At 36.6% G+C, this 21,699-nt stretch overlaps 2 protein-coding genes across 35 annotated transcripts in view; one reads left to right on the top strand and one right to left on the bottom strand.

The window, feature by feature from the left end:
- The window catches only part of LOC127696398 (uncharacterized), an 837,478-nt gene that overhangs the window by 678,417 nt on the left and 137,362 nt on the right, over positions 1 to 21,699 (bottom strand). The gene's annotated exons all lie outside the window — the stretch shown is intronic.
- Positions 1 to 21,699, top strand: part of LOC127696395 (ubiquitin-conjugating enzyme E2 pex4-like) — a 312,120-nt gene that overhangs the window by 272,473 nt on the left and 17,948 nt on the right. For 4 of the 18 annotated variants that reach the window (XM_052199092.1, XM_052199090.1, XM_052199070.1 and 1 more), the window contains exon 6: positions 15,823 to 15,938. The exons of 6 other annotated variants lie outside the window; for them this stretch is intronic. In XM_052199092.1, coding sequence (XP_052055052.1) covers positions 15,823 to 15,938 — 116 coding nt within the window. Of the gene's footprint in view, positions 1 to 11,838; positions 11,902 to 14,232; positions 14,332 to 15,822; positions 15,939 to 19,857; positions 19,946 to 21,699 lie in introns of those variants that run through there. 8 more of the 18 variants (XM_052199082.1, XM_052199081.1, XM_052199085.1 and 5 more) reach the window with 4 other exon arrangements.

Genomic DNA, 21,699 nt, shown 5'->3' with positions numbered 1-21,699 from the left:
TGATGTGTAAAATTAAAATATTTTAAGATTCTATAGCTTTAAATCTAAAATGATTCAAATTTAAATGACTAGTAATTGTTTTTGTTTCTTGAGACAGGGTTTCTCTGTGTAGTCCTGGCTGTTCTGGAGCTCACTCTGTAAACTAGACTGGCCTCTAACTCTTAGAGATCTTCCTGCCTCTGCCTTCTGAGTACTGGGACAAAAAACATTCACCATTACTGTTCTACCAAATGATTGCTTTTTAAAAGTCATTTTCTTTTAAAATTGTTATTATTATTATTATTGTGGTGTTTGCTTATGTATGTATGTATGTATGTGTGTATGTATGTATGTATCCACCCATCCTATCTATCTATCTATCTATCTATCTATCTATCTATCTATCTATCTACATACCTACCTATCTTCCTATCTATCTATCTATCTATCTATCTATCTATCTATCTATCTATCTATCTATCTTATCTATCTATCTATCTAACTATCTATCTATCTTATCTGTCTATTATCTATCTATTATCTATCTTATCTATCTATCTATCATCTATCTTATCTATCTATTATCTATCATCTATCTATCCTATCTATCTATCCTATCTATCTATCTTATCTGTCTATCTATCTTATCTATCTATCTTATCTATCCTATGTATCTATGTATCTATCTATCTAATCTATCTTATCTATCATCTATCTATCTATCTTATCTGTCGTATCTAAGATAGATATCTTATCTATCTATCTTATCTATTCTACCTATCTTATCTATCTATCTATCAGGTCTTATCATCTACCCTTGGCTGGCATGGAACTCAGAAATTTGTCTGCTTCCACCTCCTATATTATGTGATTAAAGGCATGGGCCACCACGCTATATTATTATTAATTTGTTCTGTGTGTATGGGTGCTTTGCCTGCATGTAGGGGGGTCCTTGTATATGTGTACCTGGTGCCTCAAGATCACAAAAGTGGGTTTTGTATATCCTAGGACTACAATTATATAAGGTTGTGCTGCCACATAGTTGCTGGGTATCAAACTCAAGTCCTCTGGAAGAACAGCGAATACTCTTAACAATGGAGTAATCTTAACAGACTCATTAATGATTTGGGGGTTGGGGGTTGATACAAGGTCTCATGCATTCCAGGCTGGCCTTGATCTTGTAGCTAAGGATATCCTTGAACTACTAATCTTTCTATTTATTTTACCTCTTGAGTGTTGAACTTATAAATATGTGCTGTCATGACTGGTTTATAGGATGCTGGATGTGGGACCAAGGCTATGCATTCTGGGCAAGTCCTCTTTTCTCTGAGCTACATATACCCTTCAGTTCCTATCTTCCAAATCTTGATCTTAAGTAGATTCCTTCTGATGGAATTATATACAATTATTCAATCTCATTTTTTTCAAAGACAGTTCCTTATTTTGTAAAACGTAGTGGAAAACAAAAACAACATTTTGGGCTGAATGTTACAATGTTTAATACTGTTCCTTTTTTATTTGTTAATTCCATTTTGTTCGATTTCACAAGCCATGGGAGTGGGTTAAGAAGAGAAACCTCAGTTAAAGGAAAGTTTCTGTATAAATCAGCAAAAACATGAGTTTTTGATTACATGTGAAGAGTAATTTTGCTTTACAGTAGGGCTTCCAAAAGTACTTGTTGGATTGATTAATTTTATATCCCTTGACATACAAACACCCACCCTCCCTCCTTTCCTCCCTCCCTCCTTCTGTTTCTGTCTCTCCCTATTCCCTCAGTCTCCCTGTGTTCTTTAACCATGAGTTGGGATAGGAAGATTGCTAACAGGGACAGTTAAAACTCTTTAAAAACAACAGCCAACCAAACAAGCATACATATGTTATTACTGATTGAAATCTTTTTATACTCAGAAAATTTATTTATTCCTACTTGTTTTGTAAACTTCTTCAAGTAATAGTATTTTTGACAGAAGACATTTACTGTGAAAAGTTACTTTTATTAATTGCTGATATAATTATTTGAATATGTTTATAGATTAGCACTGTAGGATTTTTTGAGAATATTTACTTTTGGATAAAATAGTGCAAAGTGAGATATAGTTGTGTCTTTCTTTATCCCCTATAAAATTGAGGATATTTCTGTATTTCTACCCCACTGACTGTTACTATATGGAACTTGCATTTAAAATGAGTTTGTGAAGTAGATTATGAGTATCACTTATTTATTTTAAAGCTTTTGTTATTGTGTATATTTATGTTTATGAGTGTTCCGTGTGCATATATCTATGTGTACCATGTACCTATGGATGTAGGACAAAGGTGTTGGCTCCCCTGGAAGCAGAATTACAGATGATTGTGAATTGCCATGTGGGTGCTGGGCATTAAACTTAGGTCCTCTGCAAGAGCCCCAGTGTTATTAACCACTGCAACATCTCTCTAGCCCCTATTTTATTATTTTTAGTATGTGGATGTTTTGCATATATATATGCAAATATGCAAATATGCATATATATATATATATGTCTGTATACCACATGCATGCCTGGTATCCACAGAGGCCAGAAAAGGGTGTCAGATTCTCTGGGACTGTAGGGTGTGAACTCTCATGTGAGTTCTCAGAATCGTACTCTGCTCTTCTGTGAGAGCAGACAGTGTTTCTAAAGATATATTTATTTTATATATGTGAGTACACTATATCAGACTTATGACACACCAGAAGAGGGCATCATATCTTATTACATTTTGTTGTTAGCCACCATGTGGTTGCTGGGAATTGAACTCAAGACCTCTGTAAGAGCAGTCAGTGCTCTTAGCCGCTGCCATTTCTCCAGCTCATGGCCAATGCTTCTAATCACTGAGATATCTCTCCAATGTGTGTCTTTCTTTGAGTCTGTTAATTTTTATTATTATTACATCACCCTCCCCCTTTAAAATTTTTATTTGCTGAACCTTGAGGACCATCTTAACTAGAATTTGAGAAAGACAACTGTAAATGCTGAGAATAAAGAATTGGAGAAGTAGAAAAGAGACGGCATATCCTTTGAATCAGGGACAGCAGTGGAGGTCTGCAATTACTTGTAATTTTAAAGAATGTAAAATATAGTTAATCTGTAACATTCTTAAAAGTTAGTAGATTACATTTAGGAAATCTCCATGTAAATAATGTTTTATATGCAGAAGTAACAGATTATGCATTTGTAATAGATTATGTGTAACCAAATTTAAACAATTCTTATTCTATAATTTTACAGTTGATAAAAATGGTGATGTTTTGCATTTCTATTCTTCATGAGCCTGGGGAGGATAAATATGGTTATGAGAAGCCAGAGGAACGCTGGTTACCTATCCATACTGTGGAAACCATCATGATTAGTGTCATTTCTATGCTGGCAGATCCTAATGGAGACTCACCTGCAAATGTAGATGCTGCGGTAAGGTATTTGCCTAATAACTGCTCCTTCTATCCTTTACCCTTTTTATTCTCTCTTAATAAAACTGAACGTGAAACTTACTACGTATATGCATCTCTTTGTGTCCACATTTTCATAAAAATAAAAATTTATTATGTATAATGGATTATTTTGTATAATCTATGTATAATGGATTATTTTGAAATATGTAGGATAAATACGGTTATGAGAAGCCAGATATTGCACAATATCTAGATACTGTGCCATAGCAAATTTGATCTAGTTGGCATACATTAATTCCCTCACTAATTTTTTAGTAAGAACAATTAAAATCTATTCCTTTTCATTAGTATTCAAAATAATGGATTTCATTATGATATATGTTCATAAAATTATCTTGTAGTTGTCTTGGTTTGAGGCCTTTTTTGGTTTTTTTTTTTTTTTTTTTTTTTTGGTTTTTGGTTTTTTCGAGACAGGGTTTCTCTGTGTAGCCCTGGCTGTCCTGGAACTCACTCTGTAGACCAGGCTGGCCTTGAACTCAGAAATCTGACTGCCTCTGCCTCCCAGATTGTTGGGATTACAGCCATGCGCCACCACCGCCTGGCTGAGGCCTTTTTTTTACTTTCAAAAAATAAAAATTAAAAATTACTATTGTCTCTGCATTCTTTGAATGGTTGTTATAGGAAAGAGAAATAAAGGCTAAGTATTTTTGTGAGCATTTCCTGGTATCTACTTGTTTATTAAAAGTTGGTTTTGTTGCTGGGCGGTGGTGGTGCACGCCTGTAATCCCAGCACTCTGGTAGACAGAGGCAGGCGGATTTCTGAGTTTCAGGCCAGCCTGGTCTACAGAGTGAGTTCCAGGACAGCTGGAGCTACACAGAGAAACCCTGTCTCGAAAAACAAAAAAAAAAAACAAAACAAACAAACAAACAAAATCCAACATGCCTTCATGATCAAAATTCTATGGTCAATAGTACTAGAAAAAGCATACGTCAAACCCAAAAAAAAAAAGAAAAACAAAAGGCCAGGCGGTGGGCGCACACCTGTAATCCCAGCACTCTGGGAGGCAGAGGCAGGCCGATTTCTGAGTTTGAGGCCAGCCTGGTCTACAGAGTGAATTCCAGGACAGCCAGGGCTATACAGAGAAACCCAGTCTTGGGGGTGGGGGTGGGGAACCAAAACCCAAAAACCAACCAAACAACAACAACAAAAAGCATATGTCTGTAAATTAAAAAGCAGAACCCTTTCTGCTTTGCTTTGACTGGCCTCAAAATAGTGTTTCTCTTTGTGTAGGCCCTGCAGGCCTGGCCTGGAACTTGCTCTGTCAACTTGGCTAGCCTCAAACTCACAGTCAGAGAGTTTTTCACTTAAGCCACCAGAAAGAAGTCACAGCCACATGTTTTTCTCCTGCTTTTTGTCTATTTCTTTTAAGTGCCAGATGAACCAAACCTTTTAAAAGTTTTTTTTTTAATCAAAATGCATAACAATAGCTGGGCTACAGAGTGCATTCCAGGATAGCCAGGGCTAGCTACACAAAGAAACCCTGTCTCGAAAAATCCAAAAAAAAGTAAGCAAGAAGGCAAGCAAACAAACAAACAAACAAACAAGGAAGGAAGGAAGGAAAGAAAGAAAGAAAGAACAAAAGAAAGAAAGAAAGAAAGAAAGAAAGAAAGAAAGAAAGAAAGAAAGAAAGAAAGAAAGAAAGAAAGAAAGAAATTAAACTGATTACAAATGTTCCTTCTCTGCATATCCAACCACTCCCAGATATTAACATTTTACAAATGTGTTCTTTTTTTTTTTTTTTTTTTTTTTTTTGATTTGATTTTTTCGAGGCAGGGTTTCTCTGTGTAGTCCTGGCTGTCCTGGAACTCACTCTGTAGACCAGGCTGGCCTCGAACTCAAAAATCCACCTGCCTCTGCCTCCCAGAGTGCTGGGATTACAGGCATGCACCACCACCTCCCGGCTCTACAAATGTGTTCTTGATATTGAATTAACAAAACTTCCTTTAAGAATAGAGGATTTCGCCGGGCAGTGGTGGTACATACCTGTAGTCCTAGCACTCTGAGAGGCAGAGACATGCGTATTTCTGAGTTTGAGGCCAGCCTAGTCTACAGAGTGAGTTCCAGGACAGCCAGGTCTATACAGAAAAACTCTGTCTCGAAAATTAAAAAAAAAAAAAAAGATTAGAGGAATTTGATCCTCTGTACTAGGGAGGGTAAAACTAAAGAATATGGTAGGCATTTTGCCTATGGTATCTGTTCATATGTAGTCACAGGTGATTGTGAGCCCCTATAAAGGTACTAAATACAAATCCTTTTTTTTTTAAACAATCATTCAGTACTCTAAATTGTGGAGCCAGTGGGACATTTCTCTAGCCCATGAGGGGTTTTTGTGTGTGTGTGTTTGTGGGTGTGTTTGTGTGTATCTGTCTGTGTTGTTTTCTTTAAGTGTATAGAATGATAGTAGACTGTAGAGTTGGTTAGGTTCAACTCTTGTTTCCTTTTTTTTTTTTTTTTTTTTTTTTTTTTTTTTTTTTTTTTTTTGGTTGTTTGAGACAGGGTTTCTATGTATAGTCCTGACTGTCCTGGAACTCACTCTGTAGACCAGGCTGGCCTCAAACTCAGAAATCTACCTGCCTCTGCCTCCCAGAGTGCTGGGATTACAGGTGTGTACCACCACTGCCCTGCTCCCTGATGACTTTGAACTTAGAGATTTCCCTGTCAAAATCTTCTGGGATTCATAGCCACTGTGTCTCAAGATCTCTAAGCCAAGATCCAGGTCAGAGTTCATTCCAGATATAGTCAAGTTGACCACCAGGGATAGCTGCTACATGGAATATAGTTGGTCTTGCCAGTTGCTTCTTGCCAGTTACTTCAGTCCACTTCACAGATAAACTAAAGTGAGGTGGGGTTTAATTTCTGGAAAACTTGATTTGTTTACTTCTAGTTTGTTCTTATTTCTGAGATACTAACCCCTTATATAGAGATCAGAATATTTGGAAGATTTGTAGACTGCAGTCCTCATTCTCTTAGTATGGTGTTTGTTAAAAACATGGCTACTTTTCAGCCACTCCTCTGGAGTTGACAGATTGGTCTCAGAGTGGAAAGAACCCCATTTGGGGAGAAGTAGCAGATCTTTGTAAATTTTGTTCTCTTCTGATACTTGACTAATTTCCATTACTTGGGAGGTGTCTTTGGTTGGGACAATTTTGTATAGAAAACAGTTTTAGTTTCTTGTGGGCTTTGCTTGGTGTTGTTTTTCCTTCAATATAGACACCAAGCTCACAGCCTCTTGAAAGACAGGCAAGTACTGCACTCCTGACCCATATCTATAGTCTAAGCATCTATCTGAGTATCAGACCTGTCTACCCTCCTTATTACACCATCAATAAGGATTTTCTCACTGGCTTTTCACAGCAGAAACCTTGGTGAGCATAGGTGCTCTTAAATGAGCAATCAAATGAATTACTATTTTTAATTTTTTATGTATGTATGTATGTATGTATGTATGTATGTATGTATGTATGTATTCATTCAGAACAGATACTGTTTCTGTAGCCTAGCCTGGTCCTGAGCTCATTATGCAAATGAAGCTGTCCTTGAACTCCTGATTCTCCTCATTCTACCTCCCAGACACTGAAATTATAGGTGTAATACCCCATACCTGGCTTTAAATTTGAAGATATATTTTATTATCTGTAGAGAAATCGCATGAGGAGATTGCTCGCAGCTTGCTAGTTTCCAGGCAACGTAGGGTCTTTGTCATTCTCAGCTGACCAAGACAGAGGAGACACTTCCTCACGCAGAGAACCTGAGGTTCTCCCAAGCAAGCTGCAAACCTGAGGAAGCGACCTTCCTGTTCCCCTTCCCATGAGAAAGTAACTTTGCTTATAGTTTAATAGACATCATGATGGGCAGCAATGCAGCAAGCAGCAGGCGTGGCAGCTGGAGTAGAATGCAGAGAGCTCACATCTGCAGGCACAAAGTGTGAAGCAGAGAAAGCAGACTGAATATGGCAACAGTCTTTAACCTCTCAAAGCTGACCTCTGGGGACTCACTTCCTCCAGCAAGGCCGCATCTGTTAATCCCTTCCAAGGAGCACCACCAGATAAGTGTCCAAATATCTGAGTCTGTGGGGGACATTCTTATTCAGTTACATTAATGACTGTGACATACACATTAGCAGAATTCTCAAGTCATTTGCTTTTAAAAGTAGGTGTATAGATTCAGAGTTTCTTGGAAACAGTAATTTTCTAATAGGAATTTCTCTGACTCTTAAGGGATAAAGTCTTCAGGACTGGTAAATAAGCTACTTAAGGAGAATTTGAGAGAAACACATGGCAGTTCTGGGCTTGTAATGAATACACCATTGAACACCCTCACACCTGCCTGGAGCAAAATTGAAAGCAAAACTCTTCTGTTCGCAGAATTAGTAATTTATTCTCAGGGCCTTTTCCATATGCCCCTAAAACATTTAAATTTTCTTTTTTACTCCTATGACTTAGCTGACAACTTCTGTGTGTCTTTAGCCATATTTCATGTATATAATATGTCATTAATACAAATTTCAGAAAGAGGAACCAAATCAAAGGTCATTTCAAAAACTAAAGAGTCATGTGTGTGGATAAAATATGTTTTAAGTGTTAAAGATTCTTATAAATCTTACCAAAGCTAATTTGACTTTAATGGGGTATTTAATGCTTCATATAATAATCTTTGATATAAACATGCATAATTACCAAAAGCAGTGTAAATATTGTATTAATTTATGAAATGTAATGCAGTGATAGTCTAAGTTGTGGCTAGAAAAATTTGACTTTCTGCCTCTTTTGGTCTAATAATGAGCTTACTAGTTAGTCCCTAAGACTGAAGCTAGAGACGTGTCAGTGTTTGGTAATCCTGGTGTTGTATGGTACAGTTTAGTTCTGCCAGTGTTTTCTGTCCTCTGGCCCCCTCTTCCCTTATCTGCCCTCATGGCTCTGCTCTTGTCTGCCTCTACCCAGTCTGCAGGTCCTCACCCCTCTGCTATCTCCCAGTAAACCTCCTCACACCTGATCTCTTGCATGTAGTAATTTCTCCAGAGCACATCTTGGCATGGGTGTGCAGTAATACCCCCTTGCTGTATTATATTTCAGCCTCATGTATTACATATTTTATCCTGATAATCAGTCCCTTGTGCTGTGTTCTTTTAATGAACTTCTCAGGGGGTGCAGTTTGTATGGCAGGTGTGTTATACTGTGTGTGTTTTCTTGATTGGCTAGTATGACCTAGTTTAAGAGCCATTTTCTGTCAGATGATGAAGGATGTTAGCATTCTGTCCAAACTCCATCCCATCGTTACCTGGCAATAGCCAGGTAGGCCTGATCCACTATAAAAGAGCCTGGTTGCCCCCTCTTTGCTCTCTTGCCCTCTTGGTCTCTTGCTCCTCCCCTGCTCTTTTCCTGCTTCCCTTTTTCTCTTCTCTCATTGCCTTCCCCCCTCTCTCTCCACGTGCCATGGTTGGCCTCTACCTCTCTACTCTACTTCTCTAGTGTCTCTTTCTCTGCCTCTACCACCCTCTTAACTCCCCTCCCCATGCCCTTAATAAACTCTATTCTATACTATACCATCATGTGGCTGGTCCTCAGGGGGAAGGGATGCCTTGGCATGGGCCTGCTGAGGCACCCCATTCTCCCATACCTCACCACATCACCATAGAACATATCCCCTCCTCTCTATATCTTTCTACAAACACTCCAAAGGGAATATTTTAGTAGATTGTTTAACTAAGTAGTGGTAACAAGTAAGTGACTGTTAATTTGATTTATTGATGTTTTATGCAATGTGAATGTTAAGTGCTGTTATTCAGGAGGGCATGGATTCATTCTCTATAGACCTCACTCAGCCAGTTGAAAGGTTGAAATGTGTTTAAATATGAGGCTTAAACTGTAGGGAGGAAGTTCTCTGGACAGATTGTACTGATAAAGCATCCTGAAAATAATGCATTTGACAAAATTTACTTGGCATTAATCTTTTGTCTTCCGTTAATTGGACATTTGAATTTTCAAATTTCCCATTTCCCTTGATAAATATCAACGAAGAGTACATTATTATATAAAATTGACTTAATTTTTTCTACCCACCACGAGGCAGGGCTGTTGGAGGAAGCAATCTGAGAATGATGACTGGGAAAATGGGTGTGTTTAATGAATAAAGACAGTTACATGTCTAGATAATTATTTTCTTTTTAGTTTATGATATGGTTTCAGGTATGATGTGACTTTATACACCAACTCTGTGTTTTCAGTGTTCATAAACTGTAACCCTTAAAGTTCACTTTACTGTCAAGAATTTTGTCCTGAGGAAGTAGATATTTTGCATAGAACAATTTAACGTATTTCAGTTTATCTCAGCATTGCTGGTAATACTGAGAATTAGGAACATTGCACAAGTATATAGTACATAGTGTCATCTGTTTCTCTGAGCTATGACTCTTAATGTATGTGATTATTAGCACTCTTTAGTCCTTAGCAGTCCTTAGCAGTCTTTAGTCCTTGTTATAGAGACAAAAGCTAGAGCTACATTTTCATTAGTATAGTATTGTACTGTTGTCTCTGTGATGACTGAAACTAACTATTAGGGACAGGTTTGTTGAGTTAAAACTAAGTACTAATCAATCAAAATATTTGCTATGCTTAATGAGGGTAGATCATAATGTTTATAATTACAAGTTTTGCTGGTAAAGTGTTACTTCAGAGTCTATCCTAGTACAGGTTTTAGAGTTATTCTCTAGAAAATGCAAAAATTTCTTCAATGTACCTTGGCAAATTTAATTTCTAGACTTCGGTCACATATACTCTGAGAAACAAAAAATTGTTTAAAAATATCATTGCTTTTTATAATCACTAGTTAAGAAACTCCTTAATTCTCTGTAGCACCTTATTCATGTGGAAGGAAATGAATGAGAAAACAATTGCAGTAATTACTATTTATTTCTTAATATTTGGTCTTATTATTTGGTATGTTTGTTTCCCTCTGGTGTTGGATTTAGAAAATTGTGGTTCTTTTATTATTAGTTTTTTATTAGTATTTATTATTGGCCTTTTTATTAGTCTTTACTAGTATTTATTATTGGTCTTTAATTAGTAGGGAGGGGCTGACCGCACAAAGATCCTTGGCTTTTGTGTTTTTTTGCCCTCTGGATCTTTTGTCTGGCCTATAGCCTTCAGCATGTGTGTTGATATTAGGCAGCCTGCAGTGTAAGCATTTGGGAGAGCTGGTTTGTCTGTCCTGTGCCCTGTTTAGAAGTGTGGTGGGGGGATATTGGAAATTCGAAAGCTGCAGGGGAAGTTTGGCTTGCGGCTGAAATGCCTAGATCAGTCTGCTGTGTCTGTGAAGAAAGCTCTGGAAAGATAGCTGTTGTTGTTCAATTGCTGATCTTCAGCTGTGAATGTTGCTTTTCAGGCAGCATTGATTTTGGGTCCTTGAATTTTTCTCAGGCTCAGGGAACCCCAACTATGCTGTGACATTGGCGCCACCTTGTGGCCCAGCTCAGGGCTGCGTTGTTACCTCTGGTTGTTTAGGATATAGGGGGCTGGATTTTCCTCTCAATTTAGTTCAGTTCTAAGCTGGATATAAGGTGCACGAATTTGTTGCTAAAATTTCCAACCCTTATAGCCCATATAAATGACACATAATCCAAATATTTTAATTATAAGTCATATGTCTTCATTGGCAAAATACTTACTTCCCAATCACTAAGATTTGTGCTTTCTCCCATCCATGTGGTCCATAGTGGCTTCCTCCTCTCCTCTTCCTTCTCTCTTTTTCTTCCTCTACCTGCTCCCCCTTTTGAACCTCCAATCCTACCTTTCCCCTCCACTACCCAATCATAGACTCTAACCTTTGATTGACCAATTAAAATAGAGAGAAGGTTCACATGGCATCACCTAAGTACATGATGGTCTGCTTGTGTGGTCTGACTCTTTAATACAAATCCAAATAGTGTTAGTTATTTAAATGTGTGTTTTACTATATTTCTTACACAGCTGTTTTCCAAATATGCCTTTGTCTAGTCTGCTGTAGCAGCATAGACATGTTTTGTTAACAGTGTATTTTCTTGCCAGTAATACATGCATATTTGTTTGTCAGATATGCTACTATTGATATCTAGAGTCATAATGGTTCAACACTAAAGCTAGCTGTCAGAATTTTGTTTTGGTTTTGAGTCAGGGTTTTCTGTATAGCCCTGACTGTCCTGGAACTCACTTTGTAGACCAGGTTACCCTCGAACTCACAGAGATCTGCCTGCCCTCAGTCTCTGAGTGCTGTGGTTTAAGTCCTGCACCTGGCTTGATTTTTTTTAAATACATCATTTTGTTGACTTCTGGGTGTTTGGTGATACCTAGTAAATTTGCACTTTAAATATATTTAAGTGGATCTTCACTTCCTGCTCAATCCTTTATCTTAACAGGCAAGCTTCCTCTGATTTGGAACAAAATAAAAACAGGCTGGTCTTCCCTTGTACCTGACACAGGTAGGTACTAAAATTGTTTTCTTCAAAACAGTTCTATTTGATGCTTTCATTCTGATGTTCTTACTGGTATTCTAATGATTCCAAACTTCTTAATATAAAAATCCTCTAGGAATGTTAGGTTATATAAGTTACAGTAACTATAACTGAAAACTTTGCTACTATGTTTCCCATTAAACTTAACTGTGGCTACCTCAAAATGTCAGGTCATTTCAGTGCTGTATGCACTGGGATTCCAAGCTTTCCTTCTTCATGGGGACTTTATAAACAGCTGAATTTATGAGCTGTATAAACGTGACATTTTATATTCCGTTCCTAATCTCCTGTGAGAATGATGCTGATTGGTAAGGGTAATTGAGATTTTCTAGAAGGCTGTTTCAATAATGCACTCTTAAAAATTAAAATTGAAATAGAACTGTTGTAAATATGTGGTAAACTTAGGGAGATTGTTTTAACATCTATGTAGATTGTCTCATTTGTGTGTGTGGCTAACACTTGTCATCCCAATCCAACAGGAAGCTGTTTTGTGATAGTTGTTACTTAAACTAGATTCTAGTTCAGTTATTTTGACAAAGGTTTTGGTCTCTTTTTTTTTGTGGTCAAAAAGTAGGGTTCAAGATTATATGATAGTACTCTTTATAACTGTGGAAAGGGAGGCATAAAGAGGGAGATGCTAATGGGGTTTTAGAAAGTTGCAGGGTCTTTCTATGTGAATGTTTGTTGCTCTTATGTTATTTGTTTGTATATCTAAATAGGCTTTTAGCCAGTAGTTTGGAATATTTCATAATAATGCCATCTGTTATTTGTTTCTTGGTTTTTTTTTTTAACCAAAGGTCACTTGATCTTGAAAGCTTTAGAATACTATTATGAGTTAGGTCAATGAATGGGAGTAAATTTTTAAATTTATATGTTGTAAGAAACCATGTGATAGGCATTTTATTTAAATCTTCTGTGCCCCTTAAATATTTAACATTTTTTAGGTTGTTTACCTTCTGTTTCATAGTACTTTGAACAGTAGAATTGTGATTGTTGTTTGCCTTACATATTCAAGGCCCTGAGTTTGATACCTTGTTCTACAAAAGAAAGATCGTGATTAGTGAAATTTACATAGAGAATGGCAAGAGTTTGATTTAGTGTAGCCTGGATCTGAGTCCTTGCTCTGCCACTTTCTGTGACAGGAGCATGCATGGGTGTTTGCCTTTCTTGCCTATTTCCTCTCTGCAAGAGGAACGACAGGAATCAGTGATGCCCAGCATACATCTGCTTAAAAGCAGCAGGGAGAAAGGTTCAGTGCCTTGCACCTAGTGGGACTAGACAATCGCCTCACAGTTAGTACGTGAAGTGGCTCAGTTGTTCGGGAGTAAGTTTTTTATTTTGTTTTGTTTTGTTGTTTAAAGCTGATACGCAAGCATATTCTTTGAAATCAGAACTTCTTATAAGCTTAGAAAGTTCTTAGAGTTTAGATTGTTAGATTTAGGACCTGTACTATTATATTTTGGAACACCATGAGGGGTATTTGTAATAAAATTATTATAAAGTAATATTATCCTAATAGTTGGATTATAATAATCCTTATAAACAATCTCTGGTTTTTCTAAGTCAGTAATTGTCCTTACGAGATAATATTAACTTTCAGCTCCATAAATGCAATAAACGTGCTGCAGAACTAGTAACATCTAATGGTGAAAGAAAAATTCCCTTTGTATGTAGATTTTTGTTTTTTTCTGTGGACTTTTTGAAATATGTCTAATTAGAAGAGTAGTATGATAGCCTAAAAAGTTGGAAATCAAGCAGACTGGAGTTAAATTGCAATTTGGGCATTTATCAGCTGTGGGACTTAAATTACTAGTCTATAAAAGGTGGGGGTAGTAGCAATGTTTTCCATAGTGCTGTGAGAATTAATCTATCCCCCTGTAAACCTCTTTGTTTTAATACTTATCAAGAACACTGGGAGGCAGTAGCCATTGTTATTGTTGTTTCATTAAATAAAGTTTGTAGAGTTGTGCAGAATGGAGCTTATTAAAGCTAAGTATGTGAAACTACACATACCAAAATTGTTACAAATAATCAAATTTATCTTGTAAAATTAAATTTTAAAAGAAGACAATTAGAAAATAGAATAAGAAAGAATACCATGGTGTTGTTAGAAGTGATTTAAAATTCTATCAGATAACTAGAGAAACTGAAATTCATCTATTAAGGTGGTATACAGTCCATAGTATATTCTATATTATGTTATGATACCATTCTTCTTGAATGTGATTTCTAAAATTAACTAATCTGTTTTAAATGATAAGTATTAGTTTGGGTTTGAATGTTCTTTTTTCCTTTTAGGCAAATTGAGCTGGCCCAGACAGCAGAGCTCTGTAAGGCATGTTGATATTGATTGCTTCTTTTTCTCAGGGGCTATAAGAAATATAACAGATCTCAAAGGTCTGTATTCTTGTTTGTTTTAAGAAAGTTGATACATATCAATGTGTGTGTGTGTGTGTGTGTGTGTGTGTGTGTGTGTGTGTGTGTGTGTGTGTGAATTGAGAACAATGTATTCTTTGGAAAGTATTTTGATTTTTCTTAGTCAAATCTATTCCTTTGTTCAAATTGGCTGGAGCCTATATTCACAAGTGTAGGAAAATTAGAAAACTACTGCTTGGTGTAAGCTGAAATATACAGAGAAGAGTATCTTAAATTGAGGACTGTATTATCTTAAATAGATGAGGATATTTTCTGGATATTTTTCATATCTTTTTATTGTTTGTTAAGGGAAAATTTCTATTATCCTGTGTCTTCAGACTTTCTGTTCTTCTGTTGAAGTAACTCTCCTCTATGAATGTAGGTAAACATACTAATCTTTGGGTTTTGATAATTTTATACTGTAGAGGTGAGTCATCTGGGCAGTCTGCTTTTTTTTTTTTAAAATGAAATTTTAGGTTTATGTGTGTACTACTTACTAGTATTGAAACATTTATTTAGGATTTTTCCTTAGTTCTTTCTTGACAAGAAAGCTACAATAGTGTTTTCTATTTAAAGTCAGTTTTTCTCTTATGTGAAAATCCTAGAAAATTCTAGATTCCCAACAAGGCTTTATTTTTGTCCTAGGTAGTTGTGACTTAGCTCTGAAAAGTATTATTTTGAATTTGAAAGAATTAGTTTTAGCCTTGGGACAACTTACCTTCTAGTAAATTGTTCTTTTTTCTAGTTTATATGGAGAGGCAAGAAGACTTTCTGTGTTATGTGTTTCTTTGTTCTGAGCCTCCTGCCCTCTAAGCCTGTGGTGTTTTACTTGCACATCAGTTTTACAACATTATTGTTGTCTTGTAATTTTATACAGAAAAGGAAATGATACATTAAAGTAATGTTCTTAACCAAAGCAAAATCTGGGGGTCTGAAATTCACATTTGGTTATATGTTAAACATCAGATTTTCATTGCTGTGCATGAATCTCCAGTTTGTTTCTATTGCTATAAAATTAAAAAAAAATAAAATGGGAGGATAAACGTATTTATATCTGAATTGTAAAAGTCTGTTTATAGTTTTTGTTTTGTTGTCTATTCCTACAATTTGAGCCTGGGATCTGAGTTGTCTGCTTTTCATTGTAAGAAATGAAAAGCCATGGAAAACTGACTCTGCTGATTTTAGATTGAGTCGGTTTACAGAAACATTGCTGGAGCCATGCGTGGTGCATGCTTTTAATCCTAGCAGGTGAACATCAGTGAGTTCCTGGCCAGCGTGGTCTACATAGAGAATTTCAGAAGACCCTGTCTTAAAAAACATTAGGTGATGTTATATGGTAATGCTTTTTAAGATTTAATGCATAAGTGATTAAAGAACAAATATTACATAATTAAAATTGCATGAAAAAATTCCATTACATAACCTTAACATCCTTTTGTACGTAGAGAAACAATTCATTTTTTTTTCTCACAGGAAAAACAGTGGCTCTGTCAGCAACTATGGCACAGGAAGGTCACCTTTTCATCGTGGTGCTAACATCCAACTGGAGTGGCAGTATTACCAAAATAAAATCCTGAAAGGAGAAGCAGGTACACATGAGTGTTTAAAAGCCATAGTAACCTCTTGGTGGCTTCTGGATATTGCTGGTGGTGTTGGTACCTTAGAAGTACAAGTAGAATTAGAATAATTAACAATTTGAAGTTGAAGGTTTTAAGGATGCTAGTGACTGTAGAGAGAATATCTTGTGTATTTTACTAAAAGAAAACTACAGCCTATAGGAAAGTGTAGAATACAAGATGAGACATTCAGAAGGCAGAAAGAATTCTGGGATAGAGCCAGGGATGAGATATTTGCCTGGGAAAATGTGATGAGACTGACACATGGTACCTGAGCCCAGGTAAGTAGTCATGTGTCAGAAAGTAGATTTGAGTAAGTGGGTTATAATGCACTATGGCCTAGTCAGAGAAGACTAGCTATAAGGCCAAGATATTTGTAAGTATACATATTTTGAGTCTGAGTTTTATTTCTGGGAGCATGGGGCTGGGAAGAAGACCTAGGTACAAACTTCTACAAGTGACAACTTGAATCACAACAAAATCTAAATCTGAGCAGATGACCAGTGCATAGTTATGTTTTCTGGAATTGGATGATGGTGTTTTCCTGAAACCCAATCTACTGTGTATAAATTTAGATTGGGATTGTAAAGCATGGTGTGAATTGTTTTCGTATTAACTAAATAAGTTATTAGCCATTTGGCTTATGTCACAGTGAAGACACTGAAGTTTGTGTTCTTCAGTATTTTTAAGAATTTAAAGGTAGACACGGTGGTACCTAATCCCAGCCTTTGGGAGATAGCACCAGGAGAACAGTATTTTCAAGGGAAGGCTACAGAGTAGGGAAACCCTGATTTAAGAAAGGACACAACCTCTTTTGGAACCAGAATCTAAATGCCTCATTTGAGTGAACTTGTTTTTTAGAAGAAATATTATCATTGCTGTCTTAGAAAACTAGTCTCTTCACATTCATAAGACCTTTATGTGTTTTTATTACCTTGCATTACAATTTGAAAGAAATTGGGAATCGTTTCTCATTGGTTTCCTTGTGGAATAAACTGTTAAAACCACAAATCTTTAAAAAAAATCATTCTTTTAGAGAAGCATTTACCAGAAGACTGATCTATAGTGCAGTAGAAAGGATCTAGAGTTTGGTTTTATCCAAGTTACTTTGGTTCCCTGTTTTGTCAGATATAAAACACTGGGATTATTTTATAAAAGACCCAGATGAGGCAAAACAGAGTCTGGGCATCTGGATTTCTTTTCTGGAATTAGTCTTTCTTGATTGTAATCATCTGCTTACACAGTGTATTGGGAAGCATAATTGTAGGCACACATTTATACTTTATATATATAATGAGTTTTTCAAGTTTTCTAAGGCTTTTATTAGCTGTTATCTGTTTTCAGAATATTTTGAGATTTAGTGATTTTTGTCAGTAGATCATGGGGTAACTTTCTTAACTTGTTTAGGCCTTGCTTCATTGTTTATGGTTAGTTTCTTAAGCATACCTTTGTACAAGGTGGCAATGGGGTCTCCCTTTCTGGTCTTCTCTAGCTACCAATACTGCTTCCCCTGCTCCTCCTTCAGAGGAACCATGTGGACTGTTTCCTGTGGCTGCCACTTCTGCTATCCACTGGTCTTGTACAAGCATGTTTAAGTTTAGCGGTGGTAGGGGAGTTGTAGGTGGAGCTGAGTGTCGTTTATCACTCCTATCCTACCATAGCCAAGAGCATCCTTTCAGAGGTGCAGGCAAGGGAGAAGGTGAGGGATAGAACCTATGTCTCTCTGGTCTCCAGCCCTCACACCTTGCTTGAGGTTTCTCTTTGTCCTGGAGGGATGGATAGCTAGTTCCTTCAAGCTGGGAATAACACAGTGTCTTGTGGGCAGAGGTGCTAGTCTGCTCATGGAAGGACCTGGTCCTCGTGTTTCTTGTGCCCCAACCCCAACCCATCTCTGTGTTTCATCCTGGGGCACTGGAGAATTGTGGGAACCTTAGCTTCCTAGGCTTGGTGTCCATCTAGATGGGATGTGCGGATCTCTGGCAGCAAGCACTTTCTCCACTCTCTATATTCCCTCAAAGCGTGATGATAATATGGTACATGTTGGGTAGGGGAAAGGCAATGAGAGGCAATCAGTCTCCCCACCCCCACCCCTGCCTCCTTCTGTCTTGTATTTTGCTATGTTTTTTATTTATTTATTTAATTTAATTTAATTTTTTTTAAAACACTCATTTATTTATTATATGTAAGTACACTGTAGCTATCCTCAGATGCTCCAGAAGAGGGTGTCAGATCTCATTACAGATGGTTGTTGTGAGCCATCATGTGGTTCCTGGGATTTGAACTCAGGACCTTCAGAAGAACAGTCAGTGCTCTTAACCTTTCAGACATCTCTCCAGCCCAGTATGTTACTATGTTGGCCAGATTTCTGCCCATCTGGATCATAATTTCCTCCACCCCAGGTCTACCAGATGTCAAATCTGGACTTTTTTTCTTTATTTAAATGAGGTTTAAGTTGGCCATTTTCCTTAACTTTTCTTTTCCTAAGAGGATTGTCAGCTAGTTGCCTGGTTGTTGTGTATATCACTCTTGGTCTCTAGCATTAGGGCAATGGTGAAGTTGGTATTCTGTTCTCCATGTCACCTTGATTCCTAGTTGACAAGTTGTCCTTTTTATTAAAGCCAAAATTTGTTTTTAGTACAGTACTCATGATACAACAGTGAATAATAAGATGGATCAATTTTTTTTTTAGAAAAGTGGACCGATTTTTAATATTTAATAATTATTTATTAACAATTAGAAAATACAACCATTAACCTTTATTTTGTTCCTTCTTTTTTAATAATAAAAACCATAATGAGTTCAAGTAGTTTACTGGCTGTTTTCTTGGTTTTTTTAAAATTTCTTATTAAATTATGGTAGTGTTGACCACGTATCCCTGTCTTACTCAACAGAATAAATTGTATTAATGAGTGTTAAAGTAAGATGGGCCAGCTTTAATTTTTAAAGTCATTACTTTCTTATTACAATAAAAAGTGGTAAAAAAAAAATAGATCTTTTCATCTCTCTATCTCACTATGTCTCTCTGTCTCTGTCTCTCTCTCTCTCTCTCTTCCTTTTGGATGATTGTGTGCTTTTTAAAAAGATTTTTAATATCTGAAGAAAAATAAAATATTTGGCTAGGTTTGTTTTGTTTCATTTCACTTTTTCTTTTGATTTTGCCTTAATAAACATAAGGAGGTTGACCTCTCTCTCCAGCCTTCCTTGTTTTCGAGGGGCCATTATGAGTCGTTAGCCTTCTTATGCTCTGTCCTTTTCCTCTCTTCTTTATCTGTCTATCTCTGTCTGTCTCTGTTTATATGTCTATCTGTCTGTCTATCATCTATGTTTTAGCATTTTTATTATGTAGCCTTGGATCTCTTGGTTAATTTTATTTAATCCTCCTGTGAGGGTTGTGCTATAGATCACCCACAAGCACACACAATTTTAAATTTTAATTATTATAATAAAAGGAGATTGACAAGTATCTTTTGTTGGTGGTGGTGGTGAAGATGATGGTGGCAGATGTTGCTGAAGTGGCAGCTCTCTTTTTCTTTTTTCTTCCTATGAAAAGAAAAAAGAAAATATTCGGCTATTTCTATCATTCCTCCAGCTTTCCTGTCTTGTTTGTTTATATTTAATCCTCCAGTGATGGTAGTCCTGTGTGCATGTGCGAGCATACACACACATAGAAACACACACACACACACACACACATTCATTACACAACATCCAGGGATGGGGGGCAGTCATGGAGAAGGAAGAACTCATTAGGAAGCATTGGCTTAGACATGTGAGAAAGGTGATAGTGAACCAGACTTTGAATGTCAAGCTATTATATTCCTTAAAACTTACAATAACTGTTATAACAAAGAAATATTGAGTTTTTCTCCATCTGTTTCTTTTCACTCCACAGATCATGCTGACCCAGAAAGTGGAGATTTGATTGCTGAGATTAAAGGCTTGAGCCACCATGATTATCTGTAATAAAGTGAGGTGTTAGAGCCTGTGGCCTAGTGAAGTGAACATCGGGGCTGGGCGAGTATGGACTCAGAGATGACCAACTCTGTGTGTGTGTGTTCTTCAGTCTCAGGTTCCTTTTGTTATTTGACCTCTATACAATAGGGTCTGATTACAGGTTACTCTTTACAGGACCGGTGGGTGTAGGTCTGGCCTTAGAGATAACAAACTCAGATCAGGAGATTTACATTTGAGTTAATACAAAGCTCAGAGCTGCCTCAAAGCTGCTCAAAGCTGCAGAGGCTTGAGAGATGCAGTTTTGTCTTGCAGGCCTCACTTAGAGAGTTTCTGGCCAAAAGAACATTTTTAACAGATCCATACAGATGTGGTTCAAAATGAAGTTCAAACTTAGATCTAAAATTTTGGCCTGCCTACTACATACAAAATTATTATAGATTTAAGATTTTCATTAGAAGGTTATTCCTCAAGAAATGGCTTGCTCTTAACATTGGGCGTTTAAATTTTTTAAGAAAATGATTTTCAAAAGGTGTTAAGATAAATATTTTGCCTAAGACACTGCTTTAAGTTCGTCATTTAAGCTTCTGATGTCCTCAAGATAGATGCAAAACAAATACTGAGAGACATAACTTGGAGAAAGCTACCATAAGTATTTGTCAACAGTTGATGATATATGTTCACTTCCATTCCTTAACAAAGAGAACATTAATATAAAATCTCTCCAAATAAGGTTTTGACATCCTCCAATAAAGATTTGATATAATAATAAAAAGTTACAAAATAAAATCATAAAAATATTTTTTAAAAAAAGAATGTTTTAAGAGCATGATAAAATGTTTGTTCCTTATTTTAAACAGCAATCAAATTGATTATTATTAATCATTAATCTATTACATGACAAGACTTTTTGACAAAATTAATAATTGTTATCTAAAAGATAAATTGTTAAAAATTTGCCTCTATACATGTTTTTATATTGTTATAGATTTATACATGCATCCTATAAAAATGCATCTACTATGGGAGTAAAGCTCATATAATTAGATCACATGTTTATTCTTTTGAGTGTCCCCTTGAACTGGGTGCTGTAGCTGTTCTTTTAAAATGTTAAAAATCAAACTTTTGATTTTTTTTGTTTTTTGTTTTTTTGGGGAGGAAAGGTTTTATTCAGCTTACACTTCCACATTGCTGTTCATTACCAAATGAGTCAAGACAAGAGTCCAAATAGGACAGGATTTATTTTTAAATTCGGTATATTCTTTATTTACATTTCAAATGATTTCACCTTTTCTGGCTCCCCACTCCGGAAAGTCCCGTAAGCCCTCTTCCCTCCACCCCTGATCCTTCATCTACTCCTTCCCATTTCCCTGTTCTGGTATTCCCCTATACTGCTGCACTGAGCCATTCCAGGGCCACTCCTTCCTTCTTCTTGGACATCATTTGATATGTGGATTATGTCTTGGGTATTCAAAATTTCTAGGCTAATAATCCACTTATCAGCGAGTACATACCATGATTGATCTTTGGAGACTGGGTTACCTCTCTTAGTATGATGTTCTCCAGCTCCATCCATTTGTCTAAGAATTGCATGAATTCCCGTAAGCCCCCTTCTCTTCCCCTGTCCTCCCACCCACCCCTTCCCACTTCCCCATTCTGGTTTTGCCGAATACTGCTTCACTGAGTCTTTCCAGAACAAGGGGCCACTCCTCCTTTCTTCTTGTACCTCATTTGATGTGTGGATTATGTTTTGGGTATTCCAGTTTTCTAGGTTAATATCCAC

The sequence above is a fragment of the Apodemus sylvaticus genome, chromosome 11, assembly GCF_947179515.1.
Source record: "Apodemus sylvaticus chromosome 11, mApoSyl1.1, whole genome shotgun sequence".
Lineage (NCBI taxonomy): Eukaryota > Metazoa > Chordata > Mammalia > Rodentia > Muridae > Apodemus > Apodemus sylvaticus.
This window is presented reverse-complemented; position numbering and strand designations above follow the sequence as displayed.